The sequence below is a fragment of the Mobula birostris genome, chromosome 18 (genome assembly GCF_030028105.1).
Source record: "Mobula birostris isolate sMobBir1 chromosome 18, sMobBir1.hap1, whole genome shotgun sequence".
Classification (NCBI taxonomy): Eukaryota; Metazoa; Chordata; class Chondrichthyes; order Myliobatiformes; family Myliobatidae; genus Mobula; species Mobula birostris.
In genome coordinates this window covers 57,837,041-57,854,826 of record NC_092387.1, presented here as the reverse complement: position 1 = coordinate 57,854,826, position 17,786 = coordinate 57,837,041, and the positions used below count along the sequence as shown (strand labels likewise).

The 17,786-nt window shown below is 42.2% G+C and overlaps 1 protein-coding gene across 5 annotated transcripts in view; it reads right to left on the bottom strand.

The window, feature by feature from the left end:
- The window catches only part of LOC140212143 (sorbitol dehydrogenase-like), an 80,181-nt gene that overhangs the window by 51,564 nt on the left and 10,831 nt on the right, over positions 1-17,786 (bottom strand). Inside the window, exons 1-3 of one of the 5 annotated variants that reach the window (XM_072282752.1) lie at positions 5,302-5,524; positions 5,013-5,142; positions 2,186-2,402 (exon numbers count right to left, since the gene is read on the bottom strand). In XM_072282752.1, the coding sequence (XP_072138853.1) occupies positions 2,186-2,281 (96 nt within the window). In that variant the 5' untranslated portion in view covers positions 2,282-2,402; positions 5,013-5,142; positions 5,302-5,524. Of the gene's footprint in view, positions 1-2,185; positions 2,403-3,889; positions 4,008-5,012; positions 5,143-5,301; positions 5,525-5,563; positions 5,653-17,786 lie in introns of those variants that run through there. The other 4 variants (XM_072282751.1, XM_072282753.1, XM_072282755.1 and 1 more) reach the window with 4 other exon arrangements.

The window sequence follows — 17,786 nt, the reverse complement described above, 5'->3', positions numbered from 1 at the left end:
TGGATATCTTGGAAAAAATTGTAGATTTAAATCCTTTTCAGAAAGGTGTTATAGCAATTATTTATAATACAATTATGAATATATGTCCTGATGTATCTAATGAAATTAAGGCTGATTGGGAAAGAGAAGATCATTGAACCGAATGAATAATGGGAAAAAATTTATCAATTAGATAATTCATCCTCTATATGTGCTAAACATGCGTTGATACAGATTAAAGTAGTGCACAGGGCTCATATGTCTAAAGATAAATTATCTCGTTATTACTCTTATATAAATTCTTTATGTGATAGATGTCACTCCGAGATAGCTTCTTTAACTCATATGTTTTGGTCATGTCCTTTGTTGAAAAAATATTGGAAAGATATCATCTCAACTGTTCTGAATATTGACTTACAACCTCGCCCAATTACTGCCATTTTTGGGTTACCAATGATAGAATCAAGTCATTTAACTTCTTCAGCTCGTCGGATGATTGCATTTCTTACATTAATGGCTAGAAGATCCATTTTGCTGAATTGGAAAGAGATTAATCCTCCTACCACATTTCATTGGTTCTCTCAAACTACGTTGTGTTTAAATTTGGAAAAAATTAGAAGCGTTGTTTATGATCCCTCTATTAAATTCGAAAAGACCTGGCCATTTATTCAACATTTTCATATGATGTAATTTGACCTTTTCCAAACTCATTCTATTTCTTTGTAATATTTGTTGAGAGGAACAGCGTCGTCGAAACTAATGCTTTTTTTTAATGATGTTACATAAAAGCCCGTGTCTTTTTTTTTAGTTTAGTTGATTAACACTGTTTAGGTTATTTTTTTTTGAGGGGTTATAGTTTTATTTTTTCCCCTTTTCCATGATTTTTTTTAGATATTTTTCTTTGTTTTATATTGTTCATCTGTATCCTGTATGATTGGGAGTTTTAACATTTAAGTGTCAACTGGGTTTATATTTAACTATGTCAATTATAACAATGTATTCCCAATAACTTTGTATCATTACTATGTTATGTTTGTTATTATGAAACTAATAAAAAGATTGAAAAAGAGAATTGTCTCTAAGTTCGACTGTTTGATAACTATAGACGCATAACACTGTTAACTTCCGTCTAAGTTAGTCGATTGTTTACTGTTCTATGTTTTTGTGTAGAGGTTAATAAGACCGCTGAACAGATCCTGACCCGGATCTGGGCCGTACCCTCCAAATATCTGGACATGCCTCTCGGTTTTTTTGCACTACCTTACTTTCCATTTTTCTATTTATGATTTATAATTTAAATGTTTAATATTTACTAATTTTTACTATTGTTAATATTATTAATATTTAATATTTGTAATCCAGGGAGCGGGAAGCGCAGAATCAAATATCGCTGTGATGGCTGTACGTTCTAGTATCAATTGTTTAGCGACAATAAAGTATAAAGCATAAATTTCATTGTTTATTTATAAAAAACCCGACTCGATTTCATATCTATTGCTGCTGATTAGTAACCGTATGTAGCATAGCAATACACTGGATTAAAACAAAGTATGCAAAAAAGTATTAATGGTACTGTGAGATGAAAGATATTTGGGCTAAGTGCATTTTCATATTTTAATTTCTTTAAAATCTTGTTGAGAAAAGTTTTCATTTAATCAGTTCTGAAATCTAATTATATAGTCTTGAAAAAATATTTGCTAAGTTGATCTGTGAACATGTTCCAAAAACTACCAAAATAACCTACGAAGTTTGTTGTGCATGACAAACATGAAAATTATACTGCAAAAAATTCATTTCAGTTAAATATTAGAGAATCATCACATAGTCACCCTCCAATCCACTGTTCTTCTCCAAGTACAAGACTTCTCAAACTCACCAAAAATCCAAGAACCCCCATTCAGGAGAGATTATCGTGAAACTAAACTGAACAACTTCTGCCTGCTTTTCATATTCAAGTAACAGGATTCAAGTTTGTTAACGTTTGAGTAAACAGATAAATAAAATACTTTAATATTTACATGTGTATTTCCCCATTCTTTTAGGATTTACAATTGTTCACAAATTATCAAATTATCATTGATGACAAAGTGTAATTAAATGTTACCTCTATATTAGTCCTTTCTACTGCAAAATTGTCAGTTGCACCCCTTTCTCTTCCTGCACTTATAAAGTTACAAATCGATAGAAAAAGAGATAAATCGTTTACCAGTCTCAGATCATTCTTTTCATAGAGCACCACAGACAGGTTTTCATGCTGCGCCATTGCTAGTCCCAGTCCCACACTGATTCCAGGGGTTTGCATTAATTTATACTTTCAGCCGATGGCCAATTCTAAATGAGTCCAAAGACTCTTTTATCACTGAACGTATCCTTGACCCGATGTCTCAGACATGTGTTTTCACTGAAAACAGCACAAATAGAAACTGGGAAAAACAAGCAAAGGTGATAAGGATTTATAAGCATTTCACCAATTAGAGATCTGTTGCTACAATTTATAAACAATAGAGCAAAACAATAAGTTGAGCCTAAACTAAATATAAATACTGTAATCAAATGGACTTCTCTCAATCCACTTTTTTCTCTTTTGCCCACAATAAAGTCAAGACATCCACTACTTCAAAATGTGCCAGATAGTGGAAGCCTTGAATCAGAGGGGGAGAAATTCAGCTGAAACCAGTTTTATAACTATTGAGGACTTTGGCCAAACGAGTCGGGTAAATACCTTTGTGAGACTATAGAACTGCGTGTCTGTATTGCTTAATGCCTAGATCAGCAGAGAATCATGGTGCTGCCGTTTAGCCTAGTGGTCCCCAACCACCGGGCCGCAAAGCATGTGCTACTGGGCCGCGAGGAAACGATATGGTCTGGCGATATGAAACGATGAGTCAGCTGTACCTTTCTTCATTCCCTGTCACGTCCACTGTTGAACTTGAACGCACACGAGGTCATTACGCACGCGAGGTCATTACCCACGCAAGGTCATCAGTCGGTCATTAACCTACAACCACTCGATGAGTTAAAAATCAAACATTGCTTGAGAGTTTCTTTGGAAGAGGTGGCAGGGGACATAAAAGGCCTAACGATGATGATAATGCAGAGACAGCGAAAAAAAAAAGAAAGCTTCCTTCAATGCAATGAAAACTAAATTGCGGAATAGACCGGACATAAGGAACTCCCTTCGAGTATTGTTGTCTCCCATCATCCCTCGATGGGACCGTCTTGTTGCAAGAAAACAAGCCCGGGTCTCCCACTGATTCAGCGATATTGGTGTGTTGCAATGATTTTATATGTTCATACGAGGAATATGCACTGTGTTTAATATCCAAATGTTACTTAAAATGTTATGATGCTATTGACTTATAAGTGACTTATAATTGACTTACCACTATATTCATAGGAGGAAAATATGCGCTGTGTGTTTAATATTAAATTTGTTAGATAATCCCTTTTAGAAACGAAATTGAGTGTATTAGCCACTTATAAGTGACTTGTAGTTGACTTATCACCTATATTCTGGTCGTGATTAACACCCACCACTTCCAACCCCGTCGGCTGGTCCGCAAGAATATTGTCAATATTAAACCGCTCTGCGGTGCAAAAAAGGTTGGGGACCCCTGCTTTAGCCTACTGCTGCACACCACGAACTACGCAACTTAATTGTGGAAGAAAATTCTGAATGAAGGGTTAAAACATCCGAGTTGTTAGCACCCTGCACCTTCCTTTAATTAGCAAAATGCTTAGTGCTGATTTTAGTGCACAACACAACAGCATAAACAAGAAGGCCATAATTTGTAGGGAGGACCCTAAGTGCTGTCAAGTTTCTGACAACTAAAGAGTGCATATGGTTTTCCTTCACCTATCTGGTACTAATATATAAAACGAATTATACTTTTGTACTTTAATGACTTACTGGGTCTAAGGATTTAACGAATCTTCTTTACATCATAAATAAAGACTCATCATTTGGCTTGGGTTCCAGCACGCTTGCAATAATCTGTTTTAGCTTCAAGGATGCTCTGATAACCCATCTGTGTGTTGTGGGCAGAAAAGAGACCGACATTTTCGTTGGAATTGATAAAAAGCCAGGATTGACGTTTTTAAACTTTGATGTAATTGACTGTGTGTATAAAAAGGCTTTGTCATTGTTCTTTGGAAGAGTTGACGATCGCACTGTTAGCGAGTCATTTTTCCCTTATTTATGAATAAAGGTATTCTCTACTCAACTTGAAGTCTGTGTTCCAATTCATTAGTGACCAACTTTAATTGGAATTCCTTAGCAAATTAACTTCCCTAACAATGACTTATAGTCCTGCCTAGATCATATGCGGGTGCACATCATGTTGGTTTGTCGAACACAGATGTTCAAAAACTAGCTTTGTTGCATCCTGTGCCAGAGATACTTTTTCTTTCTCTCCGTTCTCCTCCATTCTCCATCCTAATCATAGGCAGTAAATATGAACCAGAGACCTGATGCAGGATTTGGAGCCTAAACATTACTAATGCCTTTCCTCTTACAGATGCTGGTCAACCTTTGTAGATTATTTTCTACAGTAAATAAAATCTATTTGTTTTATTTTGTAATTGGACTCCCTTTCCAGATGACTACAGTTCCACCAATCTTAAAATCTAGTTTCTAAATCTAAAATCTGGCCACCTTTGTCTTTTTTCTATTCTATTTTACTTCACATAAGTATCTTAAATATCTTGTGCTTTAGCTACCAAGATGTTAATTAGCCAGTGACAATAACAAGAGATAATATTGTATCACTGGTCTGATAATCTTCATTCTTAATTATTTTGCACAATAGTATTTAGATATCTGACAGTCTAAGTGTAAGATAAAAAGGATGACATATTAACTTCTCTTGTCTTCCTGTTGAGTGCTGATTGCATTCTGAAAACAATGATTGTTACTGAGTGGGACTTAATTCATTATGTTGGGTTAATTTTTGGACGTACCCATGTTAAACACGCTCTTATTAACCCAGGCATTCAATAGTTCAAAATAAGTTTCAGAATGGTACAAACTATACCTGTATTGCATTAATGTACCTCTCCATTCCTACTCTGACCTATCTGTTTTCGACGTCTTTCATTGCCAGTGTGAGGCCAAATACAAACTGGAAGAACAGCAGCTCATATTCTGCCTGGGAAGCCTACAACCTGAAAACATGAAACCAAGCTTGAATTTCCAGCATCTGCAGAATTCCTGTTGTTTGCGTTTTTAAAACATGAAATCAATTCAACTCTCCAATTTCACTTGCTCGCTCCTCCTTGTCTACCTAGTTCCTCCCAGACACATTCACCAAACCCCCAACCCACCTTCTATCATAAACACGAGAAATTCTGCAGATGCTGGAAATCCAAAGCAACACACACAAAATGCTGGAGGAACTCAGCCGGTTCAACACTCCGGCGAAAGACGGCTGCGGACCCACAACCAGGAAGCGTGCGACAACTCCGGGCTCAAACGGGGGCGGCGGCACGGCCCGCTCCAGTTTGACGGGCTCTGCCCACCCTCCCTTCGGCCGCCCGCCCGTTTGTCCTCTGAGACAGCCGCGGAATAAAGCGCGGAGACACTGACCTGCCGGCCGGATCCCGGAGATGAGGGCGGCGGACCCGCTACCGGCTCCCTATTGGTCAGGCGCCACGCTAAGCGGGAGACGTCTGAAGGGCACGGTGCAACTGTCGTACTGCGGCTCGCGCCCCAACCGGAATGGAAGTCGCGCGGCCGACCGATACCGTGTGTGGGGGGGGGGGGGGGGCGGAGAGAGGGTAGTAGGGGTGCGTTCGGTATGGGGAGAAGAGGTTGGGATAGGGTAGGGGGTTATTATGGCTCGGGAGTTAACGTGGGGAAAGGGGTTGACAGGGGATAATGGATTAGCTCGGAGGAAGGGGGATCGTATGGGTTGCGTGGTCAGGGATTAGCATGGAAAGAATGACATATGGGGCCAGGGTTGGCTGGGAGACAGGCATGAATTTGGAGTGAGGTTGATACGAAGAGAGGTTGACATGAGGGACAGTTGAAGTGGGGAGGAGAGGTTGAGGTGGGCAAGGAGGAAGACGTGAAGCTAGGGCTTAACATAGAACAGAGAGAAGTAGTCAACATTGGGTAGACGTTTACATAGTGGAGGAGGTAGAAATATAGAAGGGAAGGGGGTAACACGGATCAAGAGGATCAGTGATATGAGGAGAGGGGTTCACATGGTGGGCAGAGGAGGTTGACATAAAGAAATGAGGATGAGCAAATGGGGCAATGGTGGGGTGAGTGGGAGGGAGAAAGGGGAGAAGTAAGAGAGGTAACGAGAGAAGGGATTCAAAGGTGGCAAGGGGAGATGGATATTGACATTATGTGATGTCAAGATTGCAGAGTGAGTAAGATAGTTGTGAAGGGGTGAGATTGTTTTTTGGGGAGGGGATTTTGAGACCCCACAACTACAGTATATTCACAGAACAGGACAGTTTCCTTATTGCTGGAAATTTGATCACATTAATATTACCTATTCAGTGGTGAGTGCTTGAAAATGTACTTCTCCCAGAATGAAATGTACTTGCAACCATTCTTGCATCAATTTGTATAACTGAGAAGTCCACTGTTTAAGATCCAGTGAGCTGAGATTTGGTGTTTTATTTTGCATGGATCATTGAGATTGTAGGGATGCATTTGTGGCATATTGTTATGGGGGCAGAGTTTGATGGGATTGTGAATGGAAAGGTTAGATGATTGCAAATTGAAGTTCAAATTTAATTTTGTTTTCAAAGTACGCATATGAGATTCATTTTCTTGTGGTCATACTCAACAAATCTATAGAATAGCAGTTATAACAAAATCAGTAAAAGACTACCCAACTAGGGCATTCAACAAGAGTGCAAACGACAACAAACAGTACAAATTCAAATAGAAGAACCATAATATAAATAATTAAGTAATAAATACTGACAACATGAGATGAAGAGTCCTTGAAAGTGAGACCATTGGTTGTGGGAACATTTCCATGATAGGCAAGTAAAGTGATCCCCTTTGATGGCTGAGGGGTAGTAATTGTTCCTGAACCTGGTGGTGTGAGTCCTGAAACTCCTGTACCTTTTTCTTGATGGCAGCAGTGAGAAGAGAGCTTCGCGTGGGTGGTTGAGGTCCTTGATGATGGTTGTTGCTTTCCTGCAACAGTGTTTCATGTAGATGTGCTCAATAGTTGGGATGGACTGGGCCATATCCACTACTTTTTGTGGGATTTTCCATTCAAGGGCATTGGTGTTTCCATACAAAGCTGTGATGCAGCCAGTCAATATACTCTGCACTAAATACCTATAGAAGTCTGTCAATGTTTTGGATGTCATGCCAAATCTCAGCAGACTCCGAAGGAAGTAGAGGCACTGCCGTGTTTTCCTCACAATTGCACTTACGTGCTAGGTCCAGGACAAATCCTCTGAAATAGTAACACCCAGAAATTTAAAGTTGCTAACCCTGTCCGCCTCTGATCCTCTGAAGAGACTGGTTCATGGACCTCTGGTTTCCCTCTCCTTAAGTTTATAATCAGTTCCTTGGTCTTACTGACATTGAGTGAAAGATTGTTATTACGACACCACTCAACCAGATTATCTATCCCTCTTCTATATGCTGATTCATCACCACCTTTGATTTGGCCTACAACTGGTGTCATCAGCAAGCTTGAATATGGCATTGGAACTGTACTTAGCCACACAGTCATAAATGTAAAGTGAGTAGAGCAGCTTTGTGATGCACCTGTGCTGATGGAGATTGTGGAGGAGATGTTGTTACCAATCTGAGCTGACTGGGGACTGCAAGTGAGAAAATCCAGGATCCAATTGCACAAGGAAGTACTGAGACCAAGGTCTTGGAGCTTATTGATTAGTTTTGAGAGGACAGTGGTATTGAATGCTGAGCTGCAGTCGACAAAGATGCACACATCTGGATGTTCTTTACTGTCCAGATGTTCCTGGGTTGAGTGAAGAGCCAATGAGATGGCATCGGCTATGGACCTGTTGCTCCGGTAGGCAAATTGGAGTGGATCTAAGAATCAGTTCAGAGTTGAGGTGAGTGAAATTATCCACCCCAGTTCAGGACCCTGTAGGGTAATAACTGTTCCTGAACTTGGTGGTATTGCAACTAAGGCTTCTGTACCTCCTGCCCAATGTCAGTAGTGAGAAGAGAGCAGGGACTAGATGGTGGGGGTCTTTGATAATGGATGCTGCTTTATTGTGATAGCGCTCTATAAATATATGTGCTTTGCTTGTGATAAACTGGGCTGTATTCATCACTTTCCAATGTCTGTTTCCGGGCATTGGTGTTTCCATGATGTATCCAGTCAGGACACTCTCCACTGCATTTATAGAAGTTTATCAAAGGTTTTGATGTCATGCCAAATCTACACAAACTTCCAAGAAAGAAGAGGTGCTTCATTCCTTCTGTCATGGCACTTACACACGTGTCCCAGGGCAGGTCTTCTGATATGTTAACACCAAGGAATTTAAGGCTACTTACTCTCTCCACCTCTGACCCCCTAACAAGAACTGCCTCATGGACTTCCATCTCCTTTCAGCTTCCAGCTTTTTGTTTAGAAGCTTGTTGAGATTATGGCTCTAAATTTTTGAACAGAATAATAAAAGTGGAGGAATAATGAGAGTGGAGGTGCTGCAGCGTGGATATAGAATATTTTGTAGGAATTGGATTAGTTTGATACTAATGAGTTTTTGAAGAAGCAGTGATGAAATTATAGGCAGCAAAATAGGGAATGGGGTAGGAAGAAATAAAATATCAGATTTGTAATTACATTAGCAGGTAGTCAAAGTCAATGTCTGTCCCCAGCCTTGTGGCCCACAAGACTCTCCCCCTCTCTCCCCGCCCCCCCCCCCAGATAGGATGCTAGTCTATCGCGAGGTTAACCCCCAGCATTTTGCCGGTACCTATTTTCAGCTGGGTGGACTGGAGCACTGTGTGGTTAAGTGCCTTGCTCAAAGATACAGCACACTGCCTTGGCCGAGACTTGAACCCACAACCTTCAGATTGTGAGCCCAACGCCCTAACCACTTGGCCACGCGCCACACACATTAGCAGATAAACATAGCAATAAGAGACAGAAATATGATGCTGCCTATTTAAAGATATCATGTGGTTTCCCTCATAACTATTTTAAGCTTTAAAGTGCTTCTCAGTTTGTTTCCTTTTTTATTATGGGAAGATAAACACCATTAAAACTCTGGACTGATCTGTGCCTTTATGTAATAATAGCAAGGTGGACCTCTTTATTTTAAATTTATGTCTTGTAGTTAATAAGATATGTTTATCTTTCTTGCTCGGGAGGATCCTAGAATTTATAGCTCCAGCCTTTGAGAAAACATGTGCCAGACTATCTTGCTTGCTCTCATGAAAATGCATCTACAAATTTGCTGACGATACAAGCATTGTTGGTAGAATTTCAGGTGGTGACGAGAGGGCATACAGGAGTGAAATATACCAACTAGTGGAGTGGTGCCGTAGCAACAACCTGGCACTAACATCAATAAGACGAAGGAGCTGATTGTGGACTTCAGGAGGGTAAAATGAAGGATTACATACCAATCCTCATAGAGGGATCAGAAGTGGACAGAGTGAGCAGCTTCAAGTTCTTTGGTGTCAAGATCTCTGAGGATCTAACCTGGTCCCAACATATTGATGTCGTCATAAAGAAGGCAAGACAGCGGCTATACTTTATTAGGAGTTTGAAGAGATTTGGCATGTCAACAAATGCACTCAAAAACTTCTATAGTTGTAGCGCAGAGAGCATTCTGACAGGCTGCATCACTGTTTGGTCTGGAGGGGCTACTGCACAGGACCGAAAAAAGCTGCAGAAGGTTGTAAATACTGAAGAGGAGGGAGGAGAAGATGGTGGCGCGACGCAGCACACGCGGCCGTTCCGAATAATATTGTATGTGTTAACTAGGATGCCATGCACAATCCAGATTTGATGGAGACAGCCGTGAGAAGCACAGAGGAACACCTGGAGAAACTTCTGAAATGCCCGCTTCACTGCCGCTGCTACTGTGCGATCCAGAATCTCCGGAGGAGAAGGCCCCAGATCCTTGGCTTTGCCTATTGCCTGTTGCCGGGGCCAGGGTCGAAGCGCTCGGTGCTCGGTGTCGGAGAGTTGGTCGGAGGCTCAGAGTTTTTGGACGGACTCGGAGTCGGACTGTGGTCGGATGCTTCCAGGATGCTGCATCAGCAAGTTTGCAGCGCTGGAGGTTCACCATCTGTGTGAGATGATGGGACTTTCGAGAGACTTTGAGACTTTTTACCGTGCCCGCGGTCTGTTCTTTATCAAATTACGTATTGCTTTGCACTGTTGTAACTATATGTTATAATTATGTGGTTTTTGTTAGTTTTTTAGTTGGTTTGTCATGTGTTTCTGTGATATCATTCAGGAGAAACATTGTATCATTTCTTAATGCATGCATTATTGAATGACAATAAAAGAGGACTGCGTTCCTCATAATCTAATCTAATCTAATCTAGTTAGCTCCATTTTGGGCACTAGCCTACAAAGTACCCAGGACATCTTCAGGGAGCCGTGTCTCAGAAAGGCAGCGTCCATTATTAAGGATGTCTAGCACCCAGGGCATGCCCTTTTCTCACTGTTACCATCAGGTAAGAGACACAGAAGCCTGAAGGCACACACTCAGTGATTCAGGAATAGCTTCTTCCTCTCTGCCATCCGATTCCTAAATGGACACTGAAGCTTTGGACACTACCTCACTTTTTTTTAATATAGAGTATTTTTGTTTTTTGCACATTTTAAAAAATCTATTCAATTGATTTACTTGTTTATTTATTATTATGTTTTATTTTATTTATTATTATTACTTTCTCTCTCTGCTAGATTATGTATTGCATTGAACTGCTGCTGCAATGCTAACAAATTTCATGTCACATAGTGGTGATAATAAACCTGATTCTGATGAACACAAAACTTTTTTTAGATTAGATTATGAAGACACGCGGTCCTCTTTTATTGTCATTTAGTAATGCATGCAAAAAACTCAGTGCTGTTTCTTTAGTCACCTCAGCCACAAAATGCACTTCATTCAAATGGTGTTTATTGTTGTAGCGTGGATGAAATCACTGGAGAGACAGAGACACTGGTAGATACAAAGCAGCTTCTTTATTCCACACAACAAGCAGGCATCATATTGACGGAGACCCTTTCCGCAGAAAGGTCTGCTAGCTAAATGTGGGCTCGATATTTATATGCTAAACATAAAGGCAATCGCTACTTAAAAAGTTACAGACAATGTTTCCCTTTGAAGTTACATACAAAATATCACACTATCCTTTCCTTCCGACGCCAATGTGTCTGTGTTGGTATCCACAGCCTTTAGTTCAATGCACAATACAATTATTTGGCATTTTATGTATTAACATAGAAGACAATTAATATTTATAATGTATAGATAATACTGTCTTCGAAACTACAGCATCAGGCCCCAGAAGCATCTGGTATTCACACTTTTTGGGAAGCCCATTGTGGTGGACTCAATCCACAGTCATTTGTCAAACAGTTAAAATAGAAGTCCGGTGGCCAAAGTCATTTAAGTGCAAACAAATCATCTACCAAAAAAATCCACTCTAACAGTTCCTCCTCTTGGCCCTCCTGGACAAATTGAATTTGTATCAGGAAAGGCCAACCTAGGAGGATCCGCTCAAATAGGGCAGCAAAAATGCCCTGTCTTGAAATTCCCCCCCCCCTCAATTTTATGTACCTCGATATCTATTCTAGCACTACCTACCAAATGTTAAGCAGAGAGGCTGTTCCAAGTCTTTAGGAATGCGGCTCCTTTGGTGTGCCTGCTCTTTCCCTGCAGGTTGACTGCAGCTTAATCACATTCCTTTGTCTTCAGCCCTTTATCCTCTGGTTGCTGAAACTCTCCTTCCAGGAGCACCCACAGGCTCTCTCTCTCACTGATGTACAGGAAGGGGTTGGGGTGGCCTCTACATAAATATCTGCAAGGACCTCTCCCCGGTAGCACCCCCTTCCAAACTGTCTGGTCGATCACTGGCTCAACTGCTGAAAAGGGCCCAGCTCCTCAGACTCGGGGTGACTGCTTTCAGATGCCGGGTGCAGTCTGAAATGCCATCGGAGTGGTGAAACTTGCCATCTCTGCTTTAACTCAAAAATCCCTCCTCATCTATTTCCCAAATAATTTTCTATACTATTCTATAAAATTAATCATCTACCTTCAGCAACCAGCCTTCTTTACAGAGTACCATCATCATCACACTTAGCAGGCTATTCATTATTTTCCAACATGCTCTCAGTGTCTGCTGCCACGCTCTCGGCGTTTTCTGCCTTTGCGTTTTCTCCGGGTATATTTTCATCAGCTATGGTCAGGTCTGGCATGGCCAGCTGGTGTTCGTCTCTGAGGTTCTCTGTAATTACATAGTTACTGGGTACACTTGGTTCAAGCCCACTCTGTCTGTGGGAGCAACAAGAGGGTGAGTTGTATGCTCTAACCTGAGTCCAGTGTTTCCACTGGCTGCCTCGCCGAGTCTGTACACAGACACACGTATCATTGGTTAAGAGTACCGTCTGTGGTCCTATCCACCTGGAGGCAAACCCTGGCCTTTCAGGCAGCACCCTCACCATAACTTGGTCGCCGGGCTGTGGAAGAACTATCCCTTTTCCCTCTGGCTCTTTCTGATCAGCGATTCGTTGCCGTTGTTTCGCTCGGTCCTTTAATACTTTTAAGTTGACAGTAACCTTTCCCCCTGCTTTTTGGCAGGGGCCCTGTGAAGCCTATCTGGATGTTTTCCCAGGGTTCCCTCGGCCGAGGCTGATTTGCCAGCTGTAGCTTTCTGCCCTTACCAGGGTTATGCTGGGCACAAGTGATACAACGGTGGCAGAATTTCTCAACATCCCCGCCCATCCCTGGCCACCCCCAGTCCTGCCGGAGGGTTGTGATCATGCTCTGCCTTCCCTCATGCATCCCCCCCCATGATATAACTTTAGTAGTATCTGTCTAATAACAGGGTGGGGCCACTGCAACTCTTTCCTCACCATGTGTCCAGCACCTATCTGATCCCTCCTTTGCTCCTTTTCTCCTCCATTTTTCCTTCTCTTCTGCCTCTAGCTCTTCATATAATTTTACTAAGCTGGCTTCTGTCGTTTCCTCCTGCACACTTGCAATTTCAATTGCCTCTTGTTCCTCTGCTGCTTTATTCGCAGTAATGTCTGCCCTAGGAGGATTTGGGAAAACTTTATGTTCTGGAGTGGCCGCAGTCTCTCCGAATATCCCCTGGTGTTTTTGTTCCTTTGCTATACCCCGAACAGCGGTCAGTGTGTCAGTTTGTATAGGGTCCTGCTTAGGGGGTTTATACAGACCCTCCTCTGTTTTAACTGGGTTTATCTTCACCTGCCCACAATTTTGTTTGTCTCTAGCCCACACAGCTGGGAACTGCTGACAAGGTAACCCACAGATACCATCCTGGCTCCAGTCTCTGGTGATCGGGGCAGCTGCGCCTATGCTAGCCAGGCTGTGTATTCTGTAGGTTGTGCGCGTTCGTTGCCCCTGACTTGTCCATATTATTTCTCCCTTTCCTGAATCTATAACAGCTCCTCCTTCCCTTAGAATGTCTATTCCAAGGATCGTGCCCTCATTATGTGGACATACCCAGAAATACACTAGAAGCTGCACTCCCCCGATTTCTAGTATTTGCTTCTCGCTTCTTTCTGCTTTTCCCCCCTACACCCCTGATATAACTGGCCTGTCCGGTTGTTGGTAAGGGCAAGTCTGTTATCGATACTGATGGCCCTGTGTCCATTAACATACTGCATTGCCGTCCCCCTAACAATGCCGTTGTGTACATCCGTGAGTCACCGGCGCTGGCAATGGAGCCGGCCGTCACATCTTTTTCTGCCTTAAGAGGTGCTGTCACTAACTCTTTGATCTGATCGACAGACTGGTTGCTAATGGGGTGAGTGACTGGGTGTCTGCTGTGACCTTCGCCTGGGTTTTCCCCCTCCCATTTGGACACTGTCTCCAGCCATATCCCGATAGGCCACAGCTGTAGCATATCAACTCCTTCACTGTTTTATACTTGATACGGCAGTCCTTTGCTCGGTGCCCTGGCTGCCGGCAAGCAAAACAAACTCTCCGGGACATCACAGCAGCTGCATCCACTATACCCACTTTACGATTTCTCTTGCCTTTTCTTTTGGTCTATCTCACTGGCCCATGAAACTATCTCAGAGTAGTTGGACCGTACCGTTATGCCTAAATCTAAAACTTCTTGGTGGGCTGAGCTCAGGCCTTCCTTCAGCATTTTTAGGAAGACTGGGTCATCCCTCCCTGGATTTTCCAACCCTGAATACTCCTCGTACACTCGATATTTACGTTCTGCATAATCCATGGCTGTCTCGTCAGCTTTTTGAATCACTGCCCTTATCGTTCCCCAGCTACTCTCGCCTTCCCCGAGTCGCTGCCTCACTTCCCCTTTAAAAGAGTGATATCTTTCTTCATTACTGGCAGTCCCAGTAGTTGTCCATGTACCATCCCGCAACCCCTGGGCCATTCTGTCCCACATATTGCTTGGGCACTTGGCTTTCACTAACACATGTATATCTTTAGGGTGCATCTGGTGAATTTCAACCATTTCCTTGAGTTTGCGCCGAAACTCTGAATTCCCACAGGCGACTATAAGTGAGGGCAATTTGGACAAAATGCTCTGTTTCTCCCCAGGGGTGAAGGGCTTATGAATAGTCGTAATCAAGGTCAAGGGCTGGCTCAGATCATCAGGGTTCTCAGCTTGATGTTGCCTGACTCAATAGGTGCCATTCTGGTATATCTATCTGGGTAAAACCTCTCCCTGAGATATCCCCACACTAATTCCCACACTACACAAAATACCATAGACAGGTAGCAGTTAAACAGTAAAAACTTAAAACCAGAGTATGTATTCCACAATCTGCCACCTTTGGGTACCTGAACTCATGATGCCCCGCTGTATTCCTTTGCATCACACTTGCACACGCATACACTAAAATGCAGCTCCCCGAACGAGTATACACGCCCCTAAGCTGACGTCTCGAACCGTACCATTGGTTACCACCTTTCGCAACTAGTGGTCCAACTCTCACCAAGTTAACCAAGTTAACATGCAAAGATCCCTCACTTACATAAACACACATGCACACGCACACACTACTTATATATCTACCAGTTCAGCTCTCCACGTTTGTGTACCTCGTGACCCGTGCACCACCAACTGAACAGATCCAAGTGTGAGTGTAATTTTAGAAAAATACTCACCAACTTAGACTGCTAGGAATGCTGGCCACACGACGGGTCACGAAGGTATCCCACTCCTGGTACCAAATGTTGTAGTGTGGATGAAGTCACCGAAGAGACAGTCACTTGTAGATACAAAGCAGCTTCTTTATTCGACTCAACAAGCAGGCATCATATCGACGGAGACGCTTTCCACGGAAAGGTCTGCTAGTTAAATGTGGGCTCGATATTTATATGCTAAACACAAAGGCAATCGCTACTTAAAAAGTTACAGACAATGCTTCCCTTTGAAGTTACATACAAAATATCACACTATCCTTTCCTTCCGACGCCAACGTGCCTGTGTTGGTATCCACAGCCTTTAGTTGAATCCACAATACATTTATTCGGCATTTTACGTACTAACATAGAAGACAATTAATATTTATAATGTATAGATAATACTGTCTTCGAAACTACAGCATCAGGCACCAGAAGCATCTGGTATTTACACCTTTTAGGAAGCCCATTGTGGTGGACTCAATCCACAGTCCTTTGTCAGTTAAAATAGAAGTCCGGTGGCCAAAGTCATTTAAGAGCAAACAAATCATCTACCCAAAAAAATCCACTCTAACATTTATAAATACCCATCATTAATATACGATAAACTCAGCTGCAGGTCCATCTCCCAAAGGAGGCCTCAATTTCCAATGCGACCTGATTGCCAGTCCCATATCCCAGACCTAAGTCCAAAGGACAACTTCTGACCTTTTCATCACTGAGCTTGGTCACAGGCAGCACATTTTCATCCCCCCCCCCCAAAAAAAAAGCCACACTAGTCTAGTAATGTTGAAGCTTCTGTTTCCTAATAAGTTTAAAGCAGTAGGCCCAAGACTAGCATTGCAAAAACTGTACACAAAATGCTGGAGGAACTTAGCAGGTCACACAGCATCTATGGAAGGAGTAAAGAGTCAACATCTTGGACTGAGTCCCTTCACCAGTTCTGAAATGTTGCTTCTTTATTCCTTTCCACAGATGCTGCCTGACCTACGAGTTCCCCCAGCATTTTGTGTGTGTTACTCTGGATTTCCAGCATTTGCAGATTCTCTTGCATTTATGATTGAAATAATCATCTAGTTCATCCTTTAGGACATTTTAGCATTTCCAAGATAATAGGTTATGGAGAATTGGTATGTAGGGAAAGACAAGCCTATGTTTTATGGATGTCACTTTTACATTATTGAGTTCGCAATATGCAGAATAGATGAGGGAATTAATAGACTTTCTTTTAATTTAAAGACACAGTGCAGAACAGGCCCTTCCAGCCAATCAAACTGCACTGCCTAGCAACCCATTGATTTAACCCTAACCTAATCACAAGACAATTTACAAAGACTAATTAACCTATTAACTGGTATGTCTTTAGACTGTGGGAGGAAACTGGAGCACCTGGAGAAAACCCATATGCACACAGGATGAACAAACAAGCTCTCTCACAGAGGCCAGTGGAACAGAACTCTGAACTCCGATGCCCCAAGCTGTAATAGTGTTGTGATGCTATGCTACCATGGCACTCATTAAACAAATCAGAAGCTTGTACAATTAAGGATTGGTTAACAGACAAAGCATGACATGTATGAATTGGGAGGCTGTGACAAGTAGGATGCTGCAATATTTGGTGCTGAGTCCCAGCTCTTCACAATATATATCAATGATTGGGATGGGAGAAATCAAGTGTAATATATTCAGGTTTACTGATGATAACAAGTGTGACTTACGAGAATGCAGAGTGGATTTGGGGATGTAGGCAGGCTAACTGAGTGTGCATGATAGAATCAAGGGAAAATGGAAGATGATTGACTTTGGCAGAAGGAAAATAGAAAGGCAGAGTATTTTCTTAATATTGAAAGATTAAAACATGTTGATGTCCAGAGAGAACTGAGTGTCCTTGTATAGACTCACAGTGTCTCTGGCACTGAGTCTGGCTTTGGGGCTTAGGGTTAGAGGGGAGAAGAGCAGAGCAGTGGTGATAGGGAATTCAGTAGTGAGGGGAACAGACAGGAGATTTCATTGACATGAAAGAGACCTCCAGATGGTATGTTTCCTTCAAGAGCTCCAGGGTCAGGCAAGTCTCAGATCAGGTCCACAGCATTCTGAAGGACGAAGATGAGCGGACAGAAGTTGTGGTACATATTGGTACCAATGATGTAATTAGGAAAAGGGATGAGGTACTGAAGAGTGAAGAGGGGGAGCTAGGAAGGAACCTAAAAACAGAAGTTATAAACAGTAACCTCCTGGTTGCCAACCGTGCTATGCACCTATAAGGGTAAGAAAAGAATGACATAATACTGTATATTCACCTGCCATATCAGATAAATGTGTTGCTGAAGAGTTTATGTAAGAGACAGGGTTTAAGATTTGTGGTTATTGGGATCTCTTTTGGGGAAGGTATGACCTATACAAAAGGGATGGTTACACCTGAACTTAAGAGGGATCAATGTCCTTGTGAGCAGATTTGCTGGAGCTTTTGAATTAGTTTGGCAGGTGGA